Raw genomic sequence first — 27,575 nt, 5'->3', positions numbered from 1 at the left:
AAAAAAAACCCATTGGCGGGGGGTTATTTTGAGGGGCTGTGTGTGTTGTTTCAAGTGGTGGTCCAAGGTACCGCGGAGAAGTGACCTCGCTCGCGCAGGAGATCAGTGGGAGATGCTTGTTTGAGCGGGCAGCATTGGTATCGAAGGGTGGCAGCGGGAGAAGAGAATCTGGGCTGGGAAAAAAAGGAAACTTCAAATCGAAAAAAAGGGAGTGCGGGTCGGGGAAGAGGGTGACAGTGAGTGAGTGAGAGTGAGAGAGAGGGAGGGCGAGAGATTGAGAGACGGGCTGATTTGTATGCCACGCTTCGGCTCCTTGACGGGGACGGATGTGACTGGGCCACACCACAGAAGGACAGGCCAGGCCGAAGGAATTTATTCAGCTCACCGTTTGCTGGAGAGGATGTTTTGTGATCGCGTCCTATTTCCTGATCTCGCTTGATCTTGCGGGTGTCGTGTGTCGAGGGAGACAGAGAGAGAAGCGACTGAGTTGAGGTGAGTTGAGAGAGGGTGATCGTGGCATAGGGGACGAGGAGCCATGAATTTCTTTGTTTGTGGTTCAGTTATTTATTTTATTAATTGGTTAAATTTAAATTTAAATTTAAATTTTTTTTGGTCTTTTTGAGTTTGCTGTGTAAACGGGAATTCTTTTTGTCGTTGGAGGGGCGATTTGAAACGAACTGGTTTTGGTTTGGGTTCATGGAAGGGGACACACCGTGTATTAGTTTTGCAGTTATTCGACAAGATTTTTCTTTCTTTTGGTACCCCCCCCCCCTCTCCTTCTCTTGAATTTGAATCCTTCACTTCAATGTTTGAGGTGTCTCCAGAGGAGTTATGATTCTGTGTAAGGTCTTGCATTGTGGTTTTCTTTGGACAGCGCTTCGAATTTGGCTGGGTGTTGGAACCTCTTCGTGGTTTGGGTGTTTGGACATTGGTGTGCTGATTGGAAGCGGAGCTGAAATTGCGCCCGCGTTCCTAATTTCCCGAGCTTGATCGGTTTGCATGGACGCAGAACACTTCGCAGCTGCCTTGGATAATGGAGATTGCAATTAGACCTCCTGGTAAAGGTCCATGATTGCGTTTTGCTGGGAGCCAGAAGAGCAGGCTTATTCACTTCTCAAGTTCTTTCTGCCAGGTACACGCCAGTTGTTTGTCTGTTCATATCCCTTTTTTACATTCACCCATCATAATTCGATTGAAGCTTCAAAGTTTTCCCTTGAGCCTCTAAATACAATCGCCTCTAATGTCATTCGTTCTATATACACTTGCGGCTCAGATCTTGGACCTCACAGTTTGAACTTTTTTATTTATTCTTTTTCGTTCAAGAAATTGACCTAATAGTGTCGGTTTGTTGAAGCAATTTGAACCCGAAGGTTTTGTGAGTTCCTGCTTCTGTGCATTTTTCGGTGTCAGAATATAAACTAGTTGAATATTCTTCTATGAGATTTTTCCAATGTTTTCTCGTTCGAAAGTCAGGATACTAGAGTTGAATCACACGTCATTACAACCCTTTTTTGCTTAGAATATTTCTCCAGTCTGGTGCTAGCACGTATTGAAAAATGTAAAGAATTGCAGTTTGGCCAGGTTTCAACTGTCATTGCAGAGTCTTGTCATCGACACTTCTCGCTACTTTATGTAATTTATTCAGATCATGAAGTATCAAAGTTGCATTAGAATGTGGTCAGTTGCTGACCCATTCCTACACAATTCTATTGTTTTGAAGTAGATTTCTGAAAGTGTTGCTGTCCCTGTTCCTAGCTAAGCCCCTACACCTAATAATATAACAGATTTGTCATCGTTCAAACATCCAGCGAACTCAGCACTGGATGTTCTAGTTCGCCGTAAAAGTGATGTAGAGCCTCTGGTCTTTGAAGACTATTTTTCTCTTTTGTACTTGATTCAAACGAGAGTATGGGTCATTCTCCACAGCATTTAGAAACTTCAGCAAGATTTATCTCCTGAGCGATGTTTCCTGTGTCACATTTCCTGAAGGTGGAAATGTATAATTATTTTCTACGTAGAGTTTCAGAGATAGCCTTACTTTTGGACGTTGCATAACTTGGGAACCTTGTGCTTCAAATCCTTGTGTGTACACGTTTTGCCGATCATCTTACACCCGTATTAACCATTATGTCTGTAAAAGAGGACCGACACAAAGGCTCCGTCTTTTCTCTTTGAGTCCATTGAAAATGGTAAAAGCGTCAGTACGGTGCGCCTTAGTAGATAGCTGTCACACGAATGTCTTGATGATATGCCTTGAGTTAAGAGTGTCTCAAAAACGAGGTCATATTTTTGAGTCCTCGTTTCCTACAACTACTATGACTTTTAACAAATGTTTCCATTTTTATATAATCGTTACATCTTTTGCTACGGTCTTGAGTGCTAAGCTTCTAATTTTCTTGTAATCAAGAAGCTTTTTCCTTTCCTTTTCTTTTCTTTTCCGCATACTCTATTTTCTGTAACATCTATACATCTCATAGTAAATGAAGGCGGATTTTATTGCTCAGGCCTCATAATCTAGTTCCCGAGTTAGTAGTTCTACACGATGACTTTCTTTTCACCATCTTGTCTGAAGTTCATGAGCATTTTTGCAAGAACAGTATGGATCGGTCTGTGAGTGAATATTCATTAAAAGTGATGTCCTGAAATCAGCGGGTGGTTCACAGGTGTTACTGCATGGTCGGAGGCAATCCCTTATTGAAGATCATTGCAAAAGAGGACCGCGTAACTATAGTGAACCACGAGGAAGGCAGCCGTGTGGAGAAGTCATCTGACGATCCTCTGAATGAGTCTAAACAAATTGTACCAAGATGGGAACTTGTGAAGATTGATAGCCTTCTTGATGTTTTCTTTTATTTGTGGTATGATCTAACACAGTGACAAGTTCTTGTCCGTTTGCGTATGGATTGGCGGTTGCATGATGTTCGATTTCCTTTATTCATGCATTTTTGATGTAATTTTCCCATTTGGCACTTTTTTGAGGAGTATTGCGTTTTATTTGTAGGTGTATCTTGATGTTTATTTAGGCACAGAATCTCAATCTGTTTTCTGCTTAGTTTTAGCATAAATGTGCCGAAGCTGATAGGTTCTCAGGGACATCTTCTAGGTTGGATATTTTCTGGAAGACACAGTGAGACACGTGGAGAATAAGAAGCTACCAGTTTCTTTGGCACGGGAAGATCTCCGAGATTTATCTGACGTTCACTCCGGGCTTTACAACGATGTGATGTCTTTCCATCATGTAACCAAGGTAATTCATTTCCCCAATACTTCCTATCTCATGTTTTATGCACTACGTTGCCTTGCTCACATCAGACATACTCATGTTTCCTTAGTGCCGGGCGACAGTAATTTGATGACCTGACCTTTTGGAATAAAATGCCTACTTTGTGCGTTCCTTCGTGTGGTTATGAATGTTATTATCCTGGGGCTTTTGCTTCTTCAATCAGTAGTACATGCCGTCTTTGTGTGCCAACAATGGAGCATTCGATTCACTGGTAGAACCAGAGCATAGTGATTGTTGGCGTGAACTTCATTGCATCAATTGGCGCATGTATCTGAAAGAAATTTATGAGTCAAGAGTATTCAGCTTTAACCGGTCTTTGTTGCCCTTAAGATGATCCTGAGAATTTCCTCTGCTGTCACATGTTTATTGATGGGGCCTGTCTTCAGTATGATCAATCGTTTGCTAGCAATAATTGAAACTTTAACTAGAAGAATACAGCATGATCTGGTCGAAGGAGAACAAGAATGTTGAACCATCAGCACAAGAGATCATGTTAAACCACGCTTCTGTGTCTATTTCCAATCTGATAAGCTCACTTTTATACTAAGCTATCAGAAGAACAGGAGTTAGATGTTTTATACATGATCGAGGAATGATGTTGCAGAAGATGCATTTCTTGATGAACTGTATCAGTTGAATCTTTTTGATATTTTGTAAGTCCTTTAGTTCGGTCCCATGTAATCATGTGAGGCAAACTGTGCTGTAACAGAGTCAGTTACTCGGAGTTCTTTTCAGGCATGGATCTGTACTAAGCACATGCCTTGGTCACGAAATCAAGGGACTGAGTGGGAGGCAACATCACAGCAGTTCAGAGCAATGGATTTCTGTGAGAAGATATCTTCTACAGCTTCCTGCTTAACGATTCAATGTTGGCCGCAGCGGTAACTCATCCACCATCATGTTGTTTATTATGTTGTGTACTCAATCTCTTTGCAGGTGATTGTTGCGACGTGGGTATAATAATCATGCTAATTTTGGTAGTGAAGAATGGCAACCAGGGAACTAAAACTGGAGCTTGTAAATTGGATTGCATGTGACTGTTTGTGAGAACCTCCGCTGTTGCAGTTTAAGTATTGATGTTATTCAGCTAGGGCTGCTTAGGCATCTGTAGGGAGCGTTATAGAGAATGCTGGTTATCATTCCTTGATTGTTTGAGTGTCATTGAAAATGTCGCTGCCTAATTTATGTTGGGGAAATTCCCCAGTAACTTTATTTGAAATTTAGTACTGAACGAAGTTTTTTTAATTTTTACTTTTTAAATCAAAGCAACTGATTTTGTTATGATCACTTCGATGGGGCAAGTTGTAAGTTTTAAACTTCTTATCCGGTGGTCAGGTAATGTGGTTAGTCTGTATTGCATGGCGTTCGTCCTACAGTGGATGGAGCTAAATTTCTTGTGAGTAGTGTATGCGTATGTGTTAAGCAGGACACAAGACGTCAATTGGATTGACGTGGATGGGTTGCAGGTATGTGTGTCGGAGATCTTTCAAGGAGGTTCAAGATGGAAAAAGCTGGAAATTTATACCGAGCAGTGCTACTTAGTGAAGCTAATTGTGTTCATGTATAGTCTTAAGGTTTAACAACTCGTGAAGTGATTACGTAGTCAACAGTTAAAATGAAGGGATTAGAGGTTGAGAGACATTACGTTGGGAGAAGGCTGGATCCTACCAGCGAATCCAACTGATGACAAGTCTCCCTCTGGATGCCACAAAAGTATTGGTCCTCACAACTTTCAGTTGCACCTTTATCAAGGAACAAGCTTGTTTTCTCAGCTTAAACGAGCAGGCGAGGGAGGTCTGGTTTGATCACTGAAGCTTTTATCTCAAAACTGAGTCTCCATTGGAAGGGTGCGGAAGAAGTGTTTGCCTCTATGTTTGAAGGAGTGCTTGATTTTCAAGCAAGATGCTGAGGGCGTGTAAAGATTCTTTTTCGCGTTTTTTCTTTTACACATTTTCCAACTGTGGTCATCTGGAGAGTGCAGAATTCACATCAATAATAGGATCGTTTAGGAAGGAATCAAAAAAATATTCTATGAAGAGTGCTGGAGACAATTTAAGTTTTATGTATCTTTAGGGTCACTGTAGAACACCTACTTGTTTTAAGGGCTTTGTGTGTATGGGTGCTATGGCAGCACCGGGCATTACATCCCCAGCCCGTATTAAGCTGACGGACTTGATTGGTATTGATGGGCTTCCTTCGGAGAATTATAAGCATGCTGTGGGCAGTCTCGCCCAGTCGCTCAGAAATTTTAATGCGGCCATCATCCAAATTCCTGAGTCTGATAACGTGCTGCTACGTTGTGTACTGGACTCAGTCCGTATGTTCTTCCATTCGAAGCCTATGGTGGGAGCAGATGCTCTTCATTCGGAAGACCCTCAGAATTGGAATGGTGCTGTTGGTTACTACGTTGATCCTCAACATTTCAGAGAGATTTTTGATTTTCGTCCTGGGAGGATGAATGTGGAGGGGCCTGCTATGGCCGAGCTGACTCCTACGGGTCTGCCCGAGCTGTTTGCTTCATTGGGCAGAGCCACCCGCATCATCCTGGATGCCATTGCTTGCTCTCTGGAGCTTCGGAGTTATTCGTTCACAGATCTCTTGGATAATGTTCCTCTGAAAGCGGGAGAAACGGCCACTTCAGTCATATCAAGTTGTTGCCACAACAGGTATATTGATTTTTCTGGTTTAAATTGCATTCGTCACTGAGGAAAATGGATCTGCCACTTTAATCGCAAATTGAACCAAGATTCTCCATTAGCTCAAGTTCCTGAATGTATGCAGGCCCGGAGCTCATCTTTCAGCAAACGTATTGAATCCTGAGCAAGCTGCTCTCTCATTCTACGAAGAGGATGCCGATAAAGGGCTGCTGACCCTACTTAAGTCTGACAAGCCAGGCCTTCAAATACGTGATATACAAGGTCGGTGGTTTGTTGCGGACGCAGACTTGGGTCCCCAAGACATGGTCCTCTTTACTGGATTGTCACTTTATCAAGCGACTGGAGGCTACCTTAACCCGTCGATGCATCGAACAGACAACAATACAAACCTTGGTCAGGCACAAGGTTCTATGTCGTATGGTCGGTGCACCGTGGCTTTCAAACTAATGCCCCGTGCAACTGCCATTCTACATTGTTCAGCTATGACTGCTGCGGGTCACCTTGTAGGAGGTCCATTTCAGCAGCCAATAGCTGTGCATGATTTTATGCAGCGAAACCATACCATAGACCAGCTTTCGGGTCGACCTAGTGTTCCTCCTTTCTCTTTTGCAGCTCCACTTGAAGGTAACTTTCCACATGACTGAGTTTTTGCCTAAAACTGTGTGTCGCAGGTACTGAAGGTTTTAGTGACCTTCCTGCAAAAGATACGATTCTGAAATTCTGTGTTACTGGTTGCGTTCGGAACTTTCGAGTCTTGATTGAGGTTGCTCGAGTTGCTTCATGTATTGTTGAAGAATATCTACGTTATAGAGATAAACTTACATGCAACTGGTCTTGTAAGGCTAACTAAACTACTTCGTAGTTTTTGTTCCTGCCACAGCTCAATCCAAAGCAACAATTAAACGGAAGAAGCAAGTATCTCGTGGGAAGCCCCTTGCTCCTTCAAAACGGTTACGACTTGAAGCCCAGCGCGTGCTTAAGGAACGAGTTCAAGAAATTGCAGACAACAAAGGTTTGAAGATCCGATACTGCAACTTGAAGGAATGCGAGGAGCAACATCTGAACTCAATGGTCAGTCCCTGTGCAGAGTTGCGAGCACAGATGGGTTGGCCCGCTGGTGTTCCGTTTGTTCATCCTCACGACCTGCCTAACAAAGCAAAGCAGGCTTTCTTAGAAGCATATGAACCTGGCTGGACAGCAGCTCAGGATGGTGACCTTCATTTGGTAGACGCAAGCCAAGCTCAACAAGGCCACATGCTTGCTTGTAAGATTTTAAACTCGTTGCTTTTCGATTCTTCTTTCCATATTTAGAAAATTTGACAGACATCCGACTTATCAAGTCTTGTTAAGAATGAGGAACTCATATCTAGAATGTTGAAACGATGTATTTATATTAAGTGCGAGGCATGCCTGTCCTCCAAGAGGAGCCTGATGGTGGATACGCGCTACTGAAACACTCAGGGAGAATGCGCATTGCTCGAATTAATGTGGCATAGTTCTCATGAAGTGGCAGGAGCACCGCATGCTGGTGGCGAGGACCAACGATATCCCCCCAAACCGACGATTATGGAGGATCAACGGTTCGCTGTGAAGACGGTGTTTGATTATTTGCGAGCAAAAGGAAAGCCCGTTCCGACTGGAAAGCCGCAGGTGGTCGGACACAAGGTGGATATTAGTTGTTTGGCGAAAGCGTCCTTCGAAGCAGGTGGACGAGCTCAGGTATCTTAGATTCTGCCTCTATTGTAAGATGTTTCTTTGAATAATTTTAGATACACAAAAATAATATACCCTGGTCATGTTGGAAGCATTCTTTTTTGGGAACTTTCTTGTGTTTGGATCTCGAGTTAGTGTTAGGTTGTAAAACCTTGAACTCCTTGCTTCACGGAGTTCGAAAGTTTTATTTCTGATGTGAAGTAAAGTTATGACTCCTACCACCATATGTCAGACTTTTGAGATAAAATACTTTGAACTACGAAAGGATTTATATTGCTAAACCCATCATGAATTCGTTTGGATGTCTCAGTTCGATGCAGAGGGTGGCTTTCAGCGTTTCATCGGGGATCAATTCCAGCTAGAAACTGCGTCAGAGCGTGACAAGGAGCGGGCTCTGGAGAGACTAAAAAAATTATACGACCAAGTTTTGTCTGATTACGTAGAAGACTTAGTTGCCAGCAGTCAGCAAGTTGGATAATCCAGAAAGCTCCAACAGTTGGAAGGGATCTCGCCTCTAATTTTAGCTGCCTTGATGACATCTTGAGCCACTTATCATTATGGCTATGATGCTCCCGTAGCTCAACTTTTGCTCTAGAATCTGAGGCGTAGTTCATCGTCCTCTTCTTTTTGCCCTTCGTTATCCCATCACTCTCCTCAATTGACAGTATATCAATGATTCCGATTGCTGTCTAGTGATGTCCTCACAGTCGAGAAACCTCCGCTAAATCATGCTAGCGAATGTAGAGACAACCTTAGCTGAAATCTCATGCCACTTCACTATCATTGTAGTGCATAGTTGGCCCAGCGTTGTATTAGCACATTGTTATGAATCTCTGTACAGACGGGCTTTCGGATGAGAAGTCAAACGATGTTGATACCCTTAAGAAATTTGAGGCTCGGGTCGCTAGATTGGCAGGCCTGTTTTTTCTTCTTCTCCATGTTCTTTATGTCGTTGTCCGTCTTCTTGTTCGTCTTCTCTTAGTATGTCATCAAAGTCGGATGCATGAATACTTATAATTGGTTATCGAAGACCTAATCACTTTATAAATGAGTGGTACATTTTAATCAGAGAAAGTCCTACTTTATGATGAGTTTTTGAACCAAGCTTCTAATATCGAGTTGTTCTAGCGAGTTTTTGAGTTCCTTCGGTTCTTCCTGTTTGGTATCTTAAGAGAGTCTAAGGTGGCTGGAGCAGGATGTGTAGTTGGGGATGGTGACATGAGAGTTGGTTTCATTTCATGTAGGTGTTAAAGTTTATGAATACTTTCAAAGTATCGTTCTACAAGATATACACATTTACACACAAAGTTACAAGTAGGATTATCTATATATTAATTTGTTAAAATTCTCTTCTGCTTGGATGGAACCTTATTTTACAGAAAACAAGAGTCACTTCAAAATCTGGATTTTGTCTATAATTGTCTATAAACCTGGGTTTTGTTAACACTTCAATATCTATCTCCTCTTCTTTCCTCTTGTTATTGCATGAATTCTAAACTCTAAATTATTTTTCTAAAAAATTGATAATCATGTACACTTTTAATCCAGAACTCAATATTGTTTCAAATTTAATTTCTGACCAAACTTTTGAGATCTCATGATTGACATATTTTCAAGAATTGATAGGTTTCCTGAAACTAAATGTCCACCCTTTGGTCATTCTTAAGGTATGTTAATCAATTTTTGTAGTTACAACAAGTATATATTTTACAAAAATGAATGCATTCATATTTTCGTTTCTTTTTAATATTTTTTTTATATAACTTTTTTTGTTTTTTAATAATTTTTAATCCCTATAATTTTATCAAGCAAATATCTCCAACCAAGAAGGCTTGGTTCCGTATCAATATATCTGCTTGCAAGTTCCCAAGGAAGCATTTGGAATGACGCAACCTGTACGAATCTGCAAGTCGGAGGTGATGGGGCTGAGAATGTTGGTAGAATGCACAGTTGCACAAATATCCGCCAGGAGCCAAACTGTTGCGGGAAGGATACTTTTTGTATGTGTAAAAGATCCCCCACCTCCCCACCCTCAGGCTTTCACTGTTTCACTCCAGTTGCTGCAGCAAATGTGTCCGTGGTTGTTGCGGTGGCTGGGACTTCATCTACCTTCGTTGAGTTCGGTATCAACTCCACCGACTTTAGCTCTGTGAAAGTATTCTCCGGCCTCAAGAGCGCTACCTTGTTCAAGAGCAAGACCCTGTGGTTGAGCGGCGCCGCCGAGAAAAGGCAGTCGTGTGGTGTGCATGCAGGTTTAGAATCCTTCAACAACATGTTCGAGTCGCTGTGCTACTTGTCACTAGTGTCTAAGGACGACATTGCTTAGCAGTTGGAATACATGATCCAGCATATGCTGATCTCGTGCCTAGAATTCAATCCCCTGATCACGGTATCCAGGACTCAAACAACTCCAGCGGTGTGGAAACCGCCGAACGACTCTTCTTGAGTCTTGAGGGAGATCAACGAGTGCAAGCTAGCTTACCCGCAGTACTATTTTTGCGTGCTGGATTTTGGCAACGTGAAGCAGGTGCAGATCGTCGGATTCTTGGTTTGTATCCCTCTCTTTATAGATTTGCGGACAACTTCGGGAGAACAATTGACTCAACCATGAACCCAATGTTGTAGGACTTAAGTGTTGGAACAAGAAAATTCAATCCACATCTCAATCATCGTTCATTACTTACAAATGGTACAATTGGTCCACGTCACACTGTTGCAGTTGAGAGTTCCGGATCTCAATCCATGTATTTATACCCTGTTGTATCACATTGGTTTCAAGTTGATTATATATTATGTTATTCCTCTGTTCCTCATGTTACTATTCTTAATTTGTTTAGTTTGTTCATCTTGTGTTTATTTTCTCATAGTATCAAAGCAATGTTCCTGGCATAGCCTATTTTTTGAAACTTTGAGTTCTTTTATCATTGAATCAAAGTTTTTCCTCTCTTTCATTTCTCCTTGTAAGAGTGTGCTATCTAAGTTCTACATCTAACTCTTATTTTATGATAAAACTAGCATCAATAGACATTGTTTTGTTTCTTTTTGCAAACTATATATTCTAATAATACAATAGCACTTAAGTTTCTTCTTCTCTTCTATTCCCTTGTCTCTTTTTGCATAAAACATATAGTATATCACCACTTACAAATACAAAACACCATGAGTACTCACAAAAGTATTTGTTCTAAAGAAACAATGCTAATATGACCCAAAAATTATAAACATTGGACTATGATGATGCAAAGCATTTTCAAGAAAGATCTATGGCGCATTATCAAACCTAAAGACAATCTTACTATGGAACAAGACAAGAAAGATAAGAGAATGGCAGCCAAGGATATTACCCCTACATTTGGAACCTTAGATGTTAATTACAATTACAAACAATACACTAAAGCCTTCCTCCAACTATCACTTATTCTTGATTTTGCCACACCATCATTGTCATCTAAGATCCATGAACTGCTTGGAATCATCTTAAGAAAGTAATCTTCATCAATACTATATTTGATACTATGGTTGTACTCAATCTCTAAGAATACTTACAAATGAGTGAACACTAAGATGTTACTTCTTTTATGCAACATGTAAATGATGTTATTAGAGATCTAAAAGTTGTTTTAGATTAACAACTTTTAGAAGTCATAGTTTAAAGGATATTAGATGGTTTATCAAAATATTTTGAAAAACTTATGATACACATGAAAAAAGAAAAAGACTTACCATCTTTAGATGAATTGTAGAATCAACTTCACACAATAGAAACTAATGCGCAGTTCAAAAAATCTCAAGAACCTATTAGTGAGGCATTTCTTATAAGGATTTGAAATATCTATCACAATTGACTTTATAAGGGCTCTTCATATTATCAAAGGTAGAATTAAGATCTAGTAAATAGACTTTAAGGACCTTGCCATCATCAAGTCCTTCCGTAAGAGCCTCTTATTTGTTGACAATGCAAAAAAAAAAGGTCATAGTTTGAATATATGCCATGAACTTACTAACATAATTCTTCATCAAGACTACACCAAGAATTGTCCAATTGCTAGAAACTCAAATGGAATCTCTTCCACATCACCAACATATAATAATTATAGAATTAATGTTATTAAAGAAAACTATGGTGATCCAAATCTAATTCATCTACCAAATGATGGAGCTATTGTAGAAACCTTTAAGCTACTAGCATTTAGAAGCAAAGTCAATATTGACTAGATTTTAGATTTTTATACTTCAAAGCATTTCATTGGTGACTATTCTATCTTTGATAAGATAAACCACTTCTATAGTAGCACAATCATATTGGTTGGAGGCAATGTTGATGTAATTTTAAGCAAACAATTAATCAACCTATCCATATGCATTAGAGAAATAAAGACTCTTAAAGAAGTTTGCTACATTCTTGGACTAAAGAAAAATATACTATCTGTTGGTCAAATAAAAAATAATTGCAAATTTTTCATTTTTTGATCTAAATAATATCTGCTACTAAATCACATAAGATTATAAGTAGAAGTAGACAGAATCTTCACAATAGAGTATACAAATTAGAATAACTATCTATTCACAATTTCAATACTAATACTAGTATAGCAACATCACTTACTTAGAATATAGAACTTTATAGATTAGAAGCACTTAGAAAAACTACAAATTCTCTTACATATCTTTAGCACTTATATTTGGATCACTTAAACTATAAAAGCCTTAAATGCTTACAAATATATTATCTAGTTTTAGGACTTCTTTCTTTTCCTACATAGACTCAGTATTGTAGTCATTGCTACCAAAGAAAACAAATCAAATATAGAATTCTTAAACAAACCAAGAATAGGACTATAAAACCACTAAAATTCATACACATAGATGTATGTAAGTCCTTTTCAATTTAATCCTTGATTCACTTACGTTACTTTATTTTGTTTACAAATGACTTCTCAAAGAAATTTTGGATCTACTTTATGATCTCAAAAGATTAATTTCTTCACATGTTCAAGAAATTCCATATGATAGTTGAAAAACAAATCTCTAAATACATCTTACTTCAATCTAATCAAAAAAGAGAATTCATTTTGCAAGATTTTTCTAAGTACTTACAAGAATGTAGCATCACTTATCAACTATCAATTGTCTATATATTTAACATAATGGTATTTTACAATAAAAAAATAGAACTATCTTCAACAAAGTCAAAAGTATGCTTATAAGTGAAATCAAATCTTTATTTCTATAAACTAAAGTGGCTTATATTGTTGTTCAACTCATTAATTATACTCCTACCTATATAAACCAAGGTATGTCATTTGATTATCTTTCCTATGGCATAAAACTAAATATTAGTTTAATAAAAGTGTTTGGATGTTTTTTCTTCATAGAAAAATTCAACACACAACAACATAAGATTGAATTGAGATAAGAATTTAAAATCTATCTAGAAATTGATAACAAGTTTAGAAGTTATAAAGTGTACCTTCTTGCTCATTGCAAAATCCAAATTACTTGGGATGACTTCTTTGATAAAAATATTTTTTTTCAACTTAGATCTTGCCATGACAACTCTCATTGCTAAAGAGCTTCAATCATTCTACTTCTAAAAAAATATTCTTAAAGACAATAACAATGATAAGAAAGAATTGGAGACCACACCTATCTCTAATACTACTATACATCTACTAATAGTCTAGATACCCTAAACTCCTTCATGCTCATCTTGACCTCAATTTTACCAATTTAATCTCCATTAATTCTAGAATTCTTACTAGTTTCTAAAAAAATACATACATCAGCCTCTATATCAAATTTTATGTCCTACCATACAGACTTTGATGACATTGATACTTAGCAATTTCATAACATCAATGACATCTTTTCTACTAAATTTGATTGTGTTGATAATTCAACACCAAGTCCATGACAACTCAAATGCTTAGTAGCCAATTCCGTGATATCACCTTGTATATTTTATTCCAACAAACATATTGTCAAGCCACCAAAATGGATGCAAGATTATTTTTGTGGGTTTATTACTTTGTCCATATTGAAACCATCATCCTATTTCAAAGCTATTAAAGATGCTAGTTAGAGGACCTCTATAGAAAGAAAAATGAAATCTATGTATGAGAATAACATCTAAATACTAACATCCCTTTGATTCAACAAACAATCTATCTCTATGATGTGGGTCTTCAAGGCCAAGCTCAAAGTAGATAATACCTTCTAAAAGAAAAATGCAAGGTTAGTAGCTTGCAGTTTTGAGCAATAACTTAGAATAGATTATGAAGAATATTTTGCTTTAGTAATAAAATTGAGTACAATTTGCATGATAATAGCCTTAGTAGAACAATAGAAATTGAAACCTTATCATATGGATGTTAAGATTACATTTTTCTATGGCAATTTGAAGAAGGAAGTATACATCACCCAATTATAAGGTTTTATTATAATTGGACAAGAACATCTTATATAAAAACTTTAAAAAACTTTCTATGGATTAAAATAAACATCTAAAACATGGTATGATAAAATTAATTCTTTCTTACACAAAGAAGGTTTTTCAAAAGGAAAAGGTGATTACAACCTATACTTTGCTAAATAAACAAAAAAAAAATACTACTAATGGTCTTCTATATAGATAATTTATCATTCATTAGAAATTATCAAAATTTTGTAATTTAGTTTAAATATTAGCTTATATCAAAATTTGACATGTCAAAATTGGGTGAAGGAGACATGACACTCTATTTGAAGGCAAAATGTATCAAACTTCTTGGAAGTATCTTCATGACTTAAAGTAGCTATCTACTTTAAGTATTGAAATACTTTGGTATAGAAAATTTTAGGCTTGCTACAATACAAATGCAAGAATGATTGAAGCTAATAGTTAAGATAAATGCAAAAACATATGACCTTACATATTATTATTCAATGGATGAGAAATTAAATCATCTTACATACACCGACTTTGATATCTCTATAGAAATTGGAATCTATTTAAGATTTTTTGCTTATCCTCAACAATTACGTCTAAAAATAGCCAAATAAAACATTGGATACATTAAACATATTTTAGACTATAGCATTCTCTACCTATCAAAATCCAATATAATTATCACATAATTTGTTGATACAAACTGGACAAGAGATATGGCTGATGGTTGATCTACAATGGACTTTATTTTCATATTGAATTCTAATTCTATAACTTGGCTTTTAAAAAAGCAACCTACAATAGCCATGAGCTTCTCTAAAACTAAGTATATGGAGATTATCCACTACTTCAAAAGAGGCGACTTGGCTAACTAAGCTCATCAAAGACTTTAGCCTTGAAATCACAAGACCTACTCCCATCTATTATAATAATGAAGGTAACATTCACATAGTAGTGAATCTTGTCATAAATCCCAAAACAAAATATATTAGTACTCATCATCACTTTATACAAGAAAAAATCCAAAGTGGAAAAATTATATTCAAATATATTCTTACATTAGAATAAGTTGTTGACATTTTTATAAAGGCTTTGGAAAAAAGACTATTTGAAAAGCATAGAACAAAATTGAATCTCATGACTTATTCTAAAGCTCTATACTTTTAGCTCCAACATCTACAATCTCTTATTTATAATTCCTAACTTTTGGAAATTTAAAGACACTCTCACCTTTGGAAAATTGCTTTGCATCTACTTGAAGCTATAATGAATAGGCCTAGATCATAGCATCCCACTCATTAGGATTTTCTACCATTCTTTGTACGTCTAATCTTTCAAGTCTATCTTCTTCAATCAATTTTCTCTTCTAATCTTCAACTATCATTTGCAATGAATACAAGACTCTTTGAATTCTATCACCATACTTGTGCTCTATTATCAATCTAAGTATTAATACTTCTATTATAAATAACTTTGGCACTAAAATCAAAAAATGAGTCGTTTTCTTCAATTATCTAATAGTCTCCAATAATATATGTTCTTCTTTTACAAATATTTCTATCTCTTAATAAATTTCCTTTTTCAATTAGCTACCTTCAATGCAATTGTTTTTATCAAAACAACTAATTCCAAAATTCAATGAGCTGGTATCTCTTCTTGTCTTTCCATATTCCAACACAAAATTAACTAGACACCTATAAAGACCTACAATCCTTAAAGAATCTCCATCAACCTCCTCTAAACCACTACAACTTAAATAAGAATCCAATTGTACAATATCAATAATTCATTCATTTCAAAATTCAATCAACTCTCTCTGGCATACAAAACTGTAATCTTTGTCACTCTCATACTCTTCTAAAGAATAAAGCACAATTATTAACCATGACCATAGCGCCTAACATATCAAATCAAAACACAAGTAATCAATATGGTTTGGACATATTCAATTCAATATGAAAGGAAATAAGACAACACAACACAAAACTCATAAAATTCCATCTATACTAACCTCACCAATTTTTCAAGAAAATCAAGAAGGTAAGCATCAATTCACCTTTTATAAGAGCTCTTCATTGAAAATCTTGCTTCATGTAGAAGTGACCCTATTTAGTAAGATGTAATGGAAAGGATTGTTTAGCAAGATGTAATGGAATCACCAACCCACTTCGTTGAGCTCTCTCCTTGACTTGACAAGATCAATGTAGACACAAGATTTCTCAAAATTATTACAAAAACATCTCAACTTCACTTCTAGGACGACTCACCCTTGAAGTGATGTTTGCAATAAGAAAGAGAGTTGGGACAATGATTTCAATCCACATCTCACTTCTCATTCATTACTTACAAATAGTACAATTGGTCCATGTCACATTGTTGCAATTGAAATCCAATAGTTCCAGATCTCAGTCCATGTATTTATACCTTGTATCAGTGGTTTCAAGTTGATTATATATTATGTTATTCCTCTGTTCCTCATGTTACTATTCTTGATTTGTTTAGTTTGTTCATCTTGTGTTTGTTTTCTCATCAAGATGTGAATATGGGTTACCAATATGCAACCGCGTAAAGAACAAGACGCTATAAAATTGATGATGGCAACTCTCATGAACAGCAATCTGAAAATACATACAATAGGAACACAGTGCCCACACCAGTTGCAATAAGAAGCGATACTCATTCAACTTTAACAAGCCAAAAAGCTGGCAAATTGCGGCGAACACTTCGCGCTTTTACAATCATCCATCCTCAATCAATTGAATAATCCTGGCACTGAAAAGTTACTTCTTCTCATCCTTTTCAGCCTGTTCGGCCTTCTTCTTCCGAACACCCACCAACCTCTCGTTCATCCTTTCCAGGCGGAGTTTGTAGTATCCCTTCTGAGACTTCATCTCGTCAGTGATAGATACAATCTCGGCGGTAGGTTGGGGCTTCACTATGGGCAAGACTGGTCTAGTCAGCTGGGTCACGCTCGACAGCTCTTCAGCGGTCGCGTCTCCGGCCTGAACAGCACAAAGGTAACATCCAAGCTTAAGAACAACAAATCGTGAAGTTCTTCGATTGAGACGACACAATTTCTCGAGTATTACAGATGCGGACCATTTGGAGAGCCAAGAAAAAGTAATCAGCACTAAAGCTATTCCAAAATAAACTCGTCGGCACAGGAGAATGAGGGAAAGATATACATATATGGGAAGCTCCGTAATCTGATGTAAGAAAATCCATATAGAGAATATATGTAGAATGACCATAAGAAAGTAGTAGTCCCAGTACGCTGTTTATCAAGTTCGACAAACGAATAAATTTATGCAGCATCAATCTTCTGGCAACGAGCACTAAAAAACAGATAAAATCCAGTAGTGAGGATTCAAATGATTAACGTACCTTGGTCTTCTTCGAGCGTCTAGGGAACACAACCAGCTTAGCCCTGTAAGTGTTGAGCCGATTGATGTTCTCCTGAAGACTCTCCAAACATCGATTCTTGCGGCGATGGTCAACAGCAATACCAATAGTGGGAGCAAGCTTCTTCGGGATGCCAGCAGCCTAGTAAAATTCAATTTGATTGTCGTCAGAACAACCCAGACAAAAAAAACCATAAATCATCGTACCAAGAAAGGTGGAACCCTACACCAAGTTCATCATGCACTTCGAGCGGAAACATTTCTGCGACATGAATAGAACTACGACGTTATTTCGCCGCGCGAGACCTGATTATGTCCAACCAATGATCTACGACGAGACTCTGTAAGAGATGGACTTCGACGCACACTGCTCAGAAACTAAACCATTTTGATAGGCTGAGCACCAAACTCTAAAAATTTCATTATCTGAATATTGCCTCAAATACTGCAAGTGGAGTTCAAGATTGTATGGCATGCATTGAATAAACTAGGAAGCCTCTGTTTTCCCTCAGAGTGATAAGTAAAGAACTGAACTACCTTCAACTCTTCCAAGGTGAACCCGCGTCCAGAACGGATCTTAGAGTTGTACTTCAAGGTCTGAGAGTGCACGACTGGTCGGAGTGGTCCAGCAGTAGGGCGTGGAAACACAGCGACAGCCTTCTTTTGACGTGCTGCAAAACCAGTCCATTGCAACAGTATCAGTAAGATGATCGAAACCGAAACATCAGTGTCGGTTACGTTTCTGAGTCAAGCTTTCGAAATAGTACATTGAAATCATCCCGCAGTAACATACTTTCAAAGAAAGAAGCCATTACTGCAGATTCACAGAGGTGTTCCTACAATACATTGGCTTCACAAAATTCATAGGGTTTGAGATGTTCCAGACAAAAAAATTACACTTCCGTAATAAGGGAAAGCTAACAACCAATTCAGGAAGATCCGAAAAAACTATAGTTACCCGTTCTTCTTCTTTTCTTGCGGGCGGGCTGGTTGAACCAGGTCCTCACATAGTTCTGCCAGTCCTTCTTGAAGTGACCATTGGGGATAACATTATTATGCTTCACCATGGTGCCAACCCTGAAAATAGACCGACTCCGACATCGTTATGTCATAAACCCTTAAACCCTATATGAGGAATGCGAGACAAGAACAACATCGGCACGCCACTCCATCACAATTTCACCATAGAAGTCCAACAGGTAAGTGCCTCCAATTCCAGTGAGAATCCGGCGATCGAGAATTACCCAGAACCGAATGCAGTATCGAAGACTAAACAAAAACAGTCCAAGGCAAGCAATAGCGCAAAAATTTCCAGACGCGCACACATTCCAGCGTTCCTGAACGCTACAGATCATTCTACTTGGACCAAAAACTGCAAATTTCTGGCAAGGTTATCTGATTCGATGTACCTTGAGGAGCTTGCGAGGCAGCGACGCACGATCTAGCGGGACCAGGAGAGAGAGGAATGAGCTCTCGCTTGAGGTTTCTCTATCCCAAAACTCAGCCCTAATTTTGACGGCCAGGATGGTCATTTATCCAACGGTTGAAGATAGCAGGGGAGAAGGATGGACCCTCCGCAGACCCGGCCCTTCATTTAGGATTCTGGGAGAGTACGTCCAGGGAATTATTTTTAAATATTTGGGTAGATTTTTAATGATTGTCTATTTAAAAGCATCGTGCGAATACAAAATATTTGGAGGAAAAATAATTAGTTACTTTGATACTTTAAAATTCATTATTTTATCAATTTGGCGGAATTTTTTTATTTTTGATAGATTAAAACATTTTGGAGACTCAATATATGATTAAGATTAAAACCCAGGTTACAATCTAAGATCCAAAATTAGAACAGAAATGGACGCAACTTGAATATAAATATTTTCTGAGGAAGTTTCATCTATAATTGTGCATATAATCACCAATCGGTGTTAGGCTACTTACCCACAAACTTTAAGACAACATTCATAGAAAATAAACAAACAAACAAAAAGGCATTAACAATTAGCCTTAATTCCTTCCAAAAAAAAGTCTTCAACATTGGGATTATTTTTTAAAACATAAATTAAAAAAACAAACCATTGTATGCTTTTTTTAAAACATATATATATATATATATATATATATATATATATTACTTTACTTTTGGCATTTAAATGCATTCCAATTAATACACTTACATACAGTTTTATGAAGCTTGGCTTTGATTTTTGAGTAAAAGCCTGCAAGTGAACTCAAACAATTTCTATCAATGAGCAGTGTATAAATTTATTTTTTTATTTTGAATTTTGAATTTTCTCAAACTAACATCAATTCTTTGTTATATTTGTAAAGGTATTCATCATTCACAAAGACTTGTGAAGGCTACTTAAATAATTAATTGGAGTTTTATTATCCAAAAAATTACTATTTATATTTTTATTAATATATATATATATATATATATATATACATACACATACACACACCATACATATAGTAAGACAATATCAACATTTTACACATTTTAATTAATTGGTTTCATAAAATGGGGTGAAAATTTTCACTCTTAAAAATTAAAAAAGAAAAAGAAAAGAACCAAATATTTGTATAAATAAATTTATTTTTTTGGTCATAGATATAAGTATGTATCACTTTATATATGATCGAGTGAAAATTAACTTTTGGTTAATTATAAGCTTTGAAATGTTACAAATGTAGTTATGAATTCTTCATTTTGGATCTTTAATGATCTTATTTTAAAAGTCGATTGATTGAAATTATACTTACAGGAAAATACAAGATAATTTCATTTTAAAATTTCCATCAATTTATTGCACTTATGAATAAATTTAAAGATTTAGTATGATATATCAAGAATAACTATTTAATGATTCCATACTAAAAAAATGTTGACCAATAATTTATAAAAAATCATCCAAATTTATCTTTTTATTTTGCCTTTATCTTTAAAACATAAGAATATATTTGTAAACTTCTAAAAATTAAATTTACACTAGTTTTATTTTAGAATAATTATTAAATATCTTATTTTATACTTTAAATTTTGGTACTTATTATATTTAGGTTTTTTAATTTAAAGTATGATAGTAAATTTTGTGAATATAATTTATTAAAAATAAAAATTATAAATTAGATTTGTGTAGTGTGTAAATTTCTATTATCTAGAATCTTGTATACATCAAAACCATCACAAATTAAAAATATGTAGTAAATATCACACCTTCTTTGTTACATCTATTTATTCTAAATTGTTTCTAAATTGTTCCTAAACTTTTTTCTTTAAAATTCATTCTTAAAATATGCAGCTAAAATGCATTGTACATGAGACAAGCATGAGTTTACATTTCAAAATTTATACATACAATCAATTGTTATACCTATATTCAAGTATCCAAATTTTTTAATACATATTTTGATTTTGTGTCTTAACAACCCATTAGAAACCTTGTCTCAATGATTTTACATGGAAATTGTTGAAACCTTTCTTATGCAAATAAAGAGTTGTACAACTCATTAAGTTATAGATTTGTTGTAGAAAAAATCCAAAGATTAGTTCAAGTAAATAAATTACGTTTGTGACATAAGTTCACATGGCCGCTATTTGCAAATCGCATATGAGTTCCTGATGCGGTTGTCGGGAAGGATTCCAAACTGGCCAAAGTTCCGGACGTGGTGGTGGCGAAGGGCCTAGAATCAAAGCTGGGGGGAGGCCATGCAAACAATGAGCCTCAGAGCTGGGTGACGCAAGAGATGACGATGTCAGGTATACGAAATCTATGAAGTAGAAAGCCCAACAACAACCTTGATGTGCTAAGAACAGTAACCGAGAACACATCTTAGTACAACTAGGTCTGTGAGGAGGATCCTAGACCACGCCTCTCATGGGGATCGATGATACAGTGGAGCAGAGGACGATGGAGCTCGACAATTGTGCTCAACAACGAGGTCTGACAGAAAACAAAAAGAGAGCGACTGCAAGGGTGTCAACATCCACAGCAGGAGCTTGAGGGAGCTCATTTGCCAGGAGGTATCTATTTGGGAGAAGGCACAGAGGTAGCAGATTTTGTATGAAGAGGAGAGCGGAGGCCGTCCTTCAGATTTTGTTTTGGTCTTTTGTTGTTGGCGCAAGCTCTGTTTTGAATAGTACACAAGTAGAGGTCACGAGGTTGAGCAGGTAGGAGAGGACTGAGCAGTGGCTCTGGAATCTTTTGAAATCTGGTTTGGAGTAGCAGTTGCGGTTCTAGTGTCGTTCGAAACCCCCGACACTCATGATTCTAGTTGTAATATGCATGTACTTGTTAGATCAGCATGAACTTTATACTATACTATGCACAAGTTGAATATACTATACTATGCACAAGTGAAATGCCGCGTGAGCTCACTACCCTTTGAGTCCTTGATGTGAACGGCGCTAGTTGTTCTCCAGAGCCTCCGTAGGATTCTGTGCGCATGCTCAATATTGTTTGAATACGCCATACAGTTAGAATACGCCATTAGTTGTGAGTCAGCTCATGGTTGGAGGGCCTCGGATTTTCTTTGATTATTCTTTTGAATTAACAAATTTTGGGCTGGAATCTCCCAGTTAGAAGCCGCCTGACGGAAGCTCCCAGATAAGCTTAGAGACATCAAAATCAGAGCGAAGACAAATGTTTGGTAACAACCGTGTGGTCTTCCTGGGCAATTTGGATCAGCTTTCTTTGGAGGAGCAACCATTAGAATTTTGAATATGTTTAGGATTTTTTGGATTAACATTTGGTTCCTTAGATTCTACTCATGTTCTTATCATCATTTATTAATAACTAGGATCTATTAGTGTTGTTGAAGGTGCTTTAGATTATAATTTATATTATTCAAAGCAAATCTAATGTAAAATTGTAAATTCGTGCAAACATATTGCAATCAAAATATTTGTAAGTGAATAATCATTACATTATTTTGAAAATCTATCAAAAAGTGTATGATTATGATATGAAGATCTTTTTCTTATTTTTGGAAATAAGCATTTACAATGAAGATGAAGAAATATAATTATAAGTTGCAAGATTTTATTGCAATACCAAACATGCAAGACATTAGTGAAGATATGTAGATAGAATATCAAATGTGTGTTGGAGAATTGAAGCATTTATTAAAAGAAGAAGAGTTATTAAACAAAAACCAATGTTCAAATCTATGCAAGAATATTGATTGTGTTATGAAGGTATTTGGCTATCTAATATCTTGTAGCAATGATGCATCACAATATGAGCTTTTATTGAGTGAGTTATTTCTTGTGTTAAAGAAAGTCTTTTCTTTAGTTAAGAGTTGTGCACAAGCAATTTTCAGTAAAGCAGTTATCTTTCAAATGAAGAACAAAGAGAGTTTTAGACAATTACTTTGGAATTTAAAGTATTGTTGTGATATAGCAAGTGATATGCTTTTAAAATACAATTTCAAAAATGTGAAGACAACATGTTGGCTTCTTTTTATATAGCAAGTTATGATGAAGTTGAAGGTAATGATAAATACCTCCATGAAAGGTTGATTCTTGCAAATAAAAAAAATCATTCTCAAAATTATGGATTAGTAAAGCATCTATTACAAAGGTTGGAAGACAAACATGCTATAGAAGGTGGAGAATTAGAAGATTTGAAATTATTATCAAACATGAAAAGTCTTGAACTTATTAAACTTTTGAATGAAGAAGCTTATAGAAAGGTTTATAAGTTAAAGTAATTGGAGCTTGTATGTATGACTAAAAAGATAGATGTTGGATTTGATAAACTTTTTATCAAAGAGGTGAGAATTCTAGCAATGTATACCATTCCAACTTAATAAAATATCATTTTGAAATAAAAAATAATATAAATAAAATGTATATATCTTATATATCTATAAAGAAAAAAAATACTTGTATTTCGGAATGAAATTGATGCAAACGAATTTAATCAAGATACTTGAAAAGAATGGACAAGAAACTAACATTTTTTTATTTTCTTATTTTTATTGATATTATGTCTCAAATTACAAAAGGGATGTATTATTTACATGACATGTATATTATACATTGCGATCTAAAGCCTAAAAATATCTTACTTTATATCATGGAAGAAAGTATCATGAATAAGATAATTTGACATATAATTGTTAAAATAATTAATTTTAAAATATCTAAGATTGAAGTTGAAAGCAAACCAAAAGCTACAAAGAATAAGCAAGTTTATGGTACAAAAAATATATGGCTTCTAAGATATTATAGAATAAATTTTAAATAATAACAATGAGCCATTTTGAAGCAAATATTTACTCATTTTCAATGATATGTTCAAAGATTCTTTCTAATAAAGATCCATTTTCTGATGAAAAGAAATCAAACAAGATATTAAAAAAAAATAGAAAAAAAATAATAGACTATGCTTACCTTCAAATTGTAATGAATTAACTAAGTTTATTGAAGAGTGTTGGAACTTAAATCCTTTGCAATGGCCAAAGTTTGCAAGTATTTGTAAAAGATTGATTAAGTTGAAGAAAATATTTTTTGCTAGATTTATTATTGAAAAAATACTATTTTTTTTGTGTATCAAGGACCAAAAGACATCAAACCATAGAATTCCAAAAACAATTATAATAAATTACCATTAGTAAAGCTTGTATTTAAAAATGAGATAACAATATGTTGAATTAATCAAATTGATTAGAATTGATTAGATTAGATTTGAATTTATTTTTTTGTATATATACTAAATGATACAATGATGGATGTATAATTAAATATAATATATTTTTTATAAAATTTAATTATAATATAATTTGAATATTATGTATTTTTTTAAAAAAATCATGGCTTAATTTCTAATTTTAAATTAATATACTTAAAGAAGAAATATTTCATAGATAACAATATTTTTTGCAAATATCACAACTATGTAAAAGTGATGTTAAGACATTGTGTCTTCTTGAAATAGTTGGAATAGATAAGACCACAATAACAAATATCACATTTAATAATGTGAAAGATATATATGATGTCTCATGCTTTTTTAATTGCAATGAAAGTATTACAAATATACATATTTATTCCAATAATTATCTAAATAATATGAGTAGATAAAAGTAGATTAAAGTAAAAGCTTCATAGATATGACTTTGACTTTAGATGTGTTTGTAGTTAATTGGTAGGTTAGAAACTTGGCCAATAAGATAGCCACATGTTGCACTTGTTGATAGCTTATGGTATAAGCTAATTATATAGTACATGTATTGAAAACTTGCCTTGCAAGTTAAAACATATGTCTTGCATGTTGGACACATGTCAAAGGTCCTATAGAACATCGTTACGTAGCTCTTAGTTAAATATTATTTATAGAGGCAAGAATGAAGCCTTCTTCACTCTTGTCAATGTCTTTCTAGTCTTTAGTTTTGTTTCAAGACTTTCTAGTCTTGTTGTCTTTGACAAGAGCCATTTTAGTCTAATATAATCCATTATTAAGTGATTATCTAGTATTTTCAAGTAACACAAGAGTGTATTAATCTTTTAATTCTTTGAAATTTATGTCCTTGACAAAAAATGGTGGTGACTGTTATAAAATTTCATGTTATATTTTAGAATAATTCAAAGACAAATCAAAACCAAAGGATTTGGAGGAAGCTTAAAAAATATTGAAATTATTCTTAACTAAAAACAAAGTCATTATAGTCTTTGATTATGTAAGGAATCAAAAACATATTAAAGGTGTTTTACCTATAGATAATTTAATTGCTAGCAATAGTAGCACATTAATTATGATAAGTCAAAATTGAAAAGTTACAAAGGATTTAGATACAAAAATATGTAAAATAAATGTTGAAGAACTTGATGAAGAAACAAGTATAAAGTTATTTATTACTTATTTTTGTAAATACAAAGATAAGTTGTTTAATGAACTTGTTGAAGTAAACAAAAATATTATAAAAGCTTATAATCATTTATCATTGAGTCTAAAAATTATAGGTGCATTTTTAAGTAAGAAAAAGAAATTGAAATATTGGAAGTAAACTTTATGAAGGTTAAAAAGAAGAAGTGAGTTGGATGGAGATGGAAAAAATAGTGACTATAAGATTTGGAATACATTAAAAATAAGTTTTGACAACTTGAAAGTTGAAGAAATGAATAAGTTCTTAGACACATGTTATTTCTTTTGTAATGATGTGTATCTTGATTGCATGTTGAAAGAAAAGACATTGAAAATATGGACTAACAACAAGAAAAAGATATTAGAAGAAGAAGTGGAATTTATATTGGATATATTGATAAATAAATCATTAGTAAAAATAGACAATGATAGAATTATGAGAGCTCATGTTCAACTATAAGAGATAGGTAGAAAGATTGTTGAAACCAAAATGAATTTTAAAGAAATACAATTGAGGACCATGAAAGTAGAGTCATTTCATAAAATTTTAAAAAAGATAATGCATGTAATTATTATTGAAATAAAAAGTAGATAATTTATAATGATATAAAAACTTTTTGAAATTTAAAAGATAGAAATATGGCATTTTCATATCATTTAGATATTATTATTATTTTAATAAGTATATTGATATAAAAATAATTTTAATAGATTTATTTTATTTTATTATTATAAAATTTAACATTTCTTAAGTTTTTTGTTAGTATAAATATTCTAAATGTTTTGTAGGTAAAATATGTTGTTTTATAGTTAGAAAGGTTGTATTATAAAAATTTAAATAAAAATCTATATATCAAATTTAATAAAACTAAAAGTACTTATTTTTCATCACTTCAATTATTAAGCTATAATATTGATGATTTTATATCAAAAAATGGCTTAAAAAGATTACATATGTTTTTTAAGTTGACAAAATATTTTATCAATTTAAAAGATTTCTTGCTATATATATCATTTATATGCAAGGTACAAAAAATATTAGACAGAATAATACATATGCTAATTGACAAAGATATTTTCAAAAATTTTAAAACCTTAAATGAGTAATAATTAAAAATTTGTATTTTCATTAAAAAAATAATAAAAATCCAAAATCATTCTTTGAAATGGATACATTATTGAATTTTATTTAGAAGGATGTTTAAACTTAATTATATTACTAAATAAATTAGAAAATTTAAAATCATTGAAAGTGCTCAATTTAAACAATTGCAGGAAGTTTGCAACATTGCCAAAGGCAATAAGTAGTCTAATATCTTTGAGAAATCTTAATATTTGTCAGCGTTCAAGGTTGACATCCTTGCCAAGTAAAATAGGTAATTTCATAACTATAACTACCTTGTTTATGACGGAATGCTTAAGTTTGATATCATTGCCAAATGCATTAGGCAACCTCATAGCTTTGACTAACTTAGATATATTAAAGAGCTCAAGTTTGACATCATTGCCAAATAAATTAAACCACCTCACATCTTTAATTACCTTAGACATATTGTGGTGCTCAAGCTTGATAATATTGCCAAATGAATTGAGCCACCTTACATCCTTAACTACCTTAAATGTAAAGGAGTGCTCAAGTTTGACATCATTACTAAATGAATTGGACCACCTTTCATCTTTGATTACCTTAAATGTAAAGAAGTGCTCAAGTTTGACATCATTGCCAAATGAATTAAGCCACTTCACATCTTTAATTACCTTAGATATATTGTGGTGCTCAAGCTTGATATTATTACCAAAAGAATTCAACTTTACATTTTTGACTATCTTGGACATGTTGGATTACTTAAGCTTCATATCATTCCTAAAGAAATTCAGCAATTTCACATCCTTGACTACCTTAGATATGTTGGAGTGCTCAACTTTGATATCATTACTAAACAAATTGGACAACTTCGTATTTTTGGCTAACTTAGGTTTATTAAGATATATCAACCTTGACATAATTGCCATATAAATTAAGCAATTTCATATTTTTTATTACTTTATAATGATTGTAAATTTTAATTTGAGTTTGATTATTTATTTATTTATGATTAGATTTCTTTCTAAATCATGTTTTAAATTTGTATAAATATTTTTTTTATAGAAATACTTTATTATTATTATTATTATTATTATTATTCTTTGTTTTTGAAATTTTAAACTTTTTTATAAGATTTG

General features: G+C 34.6%; 2 protein-coding genes across 11 annotated transcripts; one reads left to right on the top strand and one right to left on the bottom strand.

Moving 5' to 3' along the window:
• Positions 1-8,587, top strand: LOC112287796 (uncharacterized). 10 transcript variants are annotated; one of them, XM_090253542.1, is made up of 11 exons: positions 5-492; positions 704-758; positions 1,010-1,132; positions 2,664-2,858; positions 3,104-3,247; positions 3,993-4,164; positions 4,750-5,949; positions 6,065-6,564; positions 6,803-7,204; positions 7,448-7,659; positions 7,964-8,587. In XM_090253542.1, the coding sequence occupies exons 7-11, from the start codon at positions 5,399-5,401 to the stop codon at positions 8,129-8,131; spliced, it is 1,833 nt and encodes a 610-aa protein (XP_090109668.1). In that variant the 5' UTR covers positions 5-492; positions 704-758; positions 1,010-1,132; positions 2,664-2,858; positions 3,104-3,247; positions 3,993-4,164; positions 4,750-5,398; the 3' UTR covers positions 8,132-8,587. The 10 variants fall into 10 exon arrangements, 9 of the variants coding, with proteins under 9 accessions (XP_090109674.1, XP_090109671.1, XP_090109668.1 ...); XM_090253544.1 differs by having other exon boundaries at positions 2,650-2,858; XR_016505033.1 differs by lacking the exon at positions 704-758 and having other exon boundaries at positions 1-492; positions 7,437-7,659; positions 7,964-8,101.
• An 8,150-nt stretch (positions 8,588-16,737) lies between these two features.
• LOC112287316 (large ribosomal subunit protein eL13z) lies at positions 16,738-18,932 on the bottom strand. The gene is made up of 5 exons (XM_024530213.3): positions 18,891-18,932; positions 18,440-18,558; positions 18,019-18,152; positions 17,465-17,623; positions 16,738-17,082 (listed from the first exon to the last, which is right to left on the bottom strand). Exons 2-5 carry the CDS (start codon positions 18,546-18,548, stop codon positions 16,861-16,863), a joined length of 624 nt encoding a protein of 207 aa, XP_024385981.1. The 5' UTR covers positions 18,549-18,558; positions 18,891-18,932; the 3' UTR covers positions 16,738-16,860.
• Between the last annotated feature and the right edge of the window lie 8,643 nt (positions 18,933-27,575).

This window comes from Physcomitrium patens, chromosome 10 (genome assembly GCF_059467195.1).
Source record: "Physcomitrium patens ecotype Gransden chromosome 10, ASM5946719v1, whole genome shotgun sequence".
Classification (NCBI taxonomy): Eukaryota; Viridiplantae; Streptophyta; class Bryopsida; order Funariales; family Funariaceae; genus Physcomitrium; species Physcomitrium patens.
The sequence above is the reverse complement of the archived record's forward strand: the minus strand, read 5'-3'. Positions and strand labels throughout refer to the sequence as shown.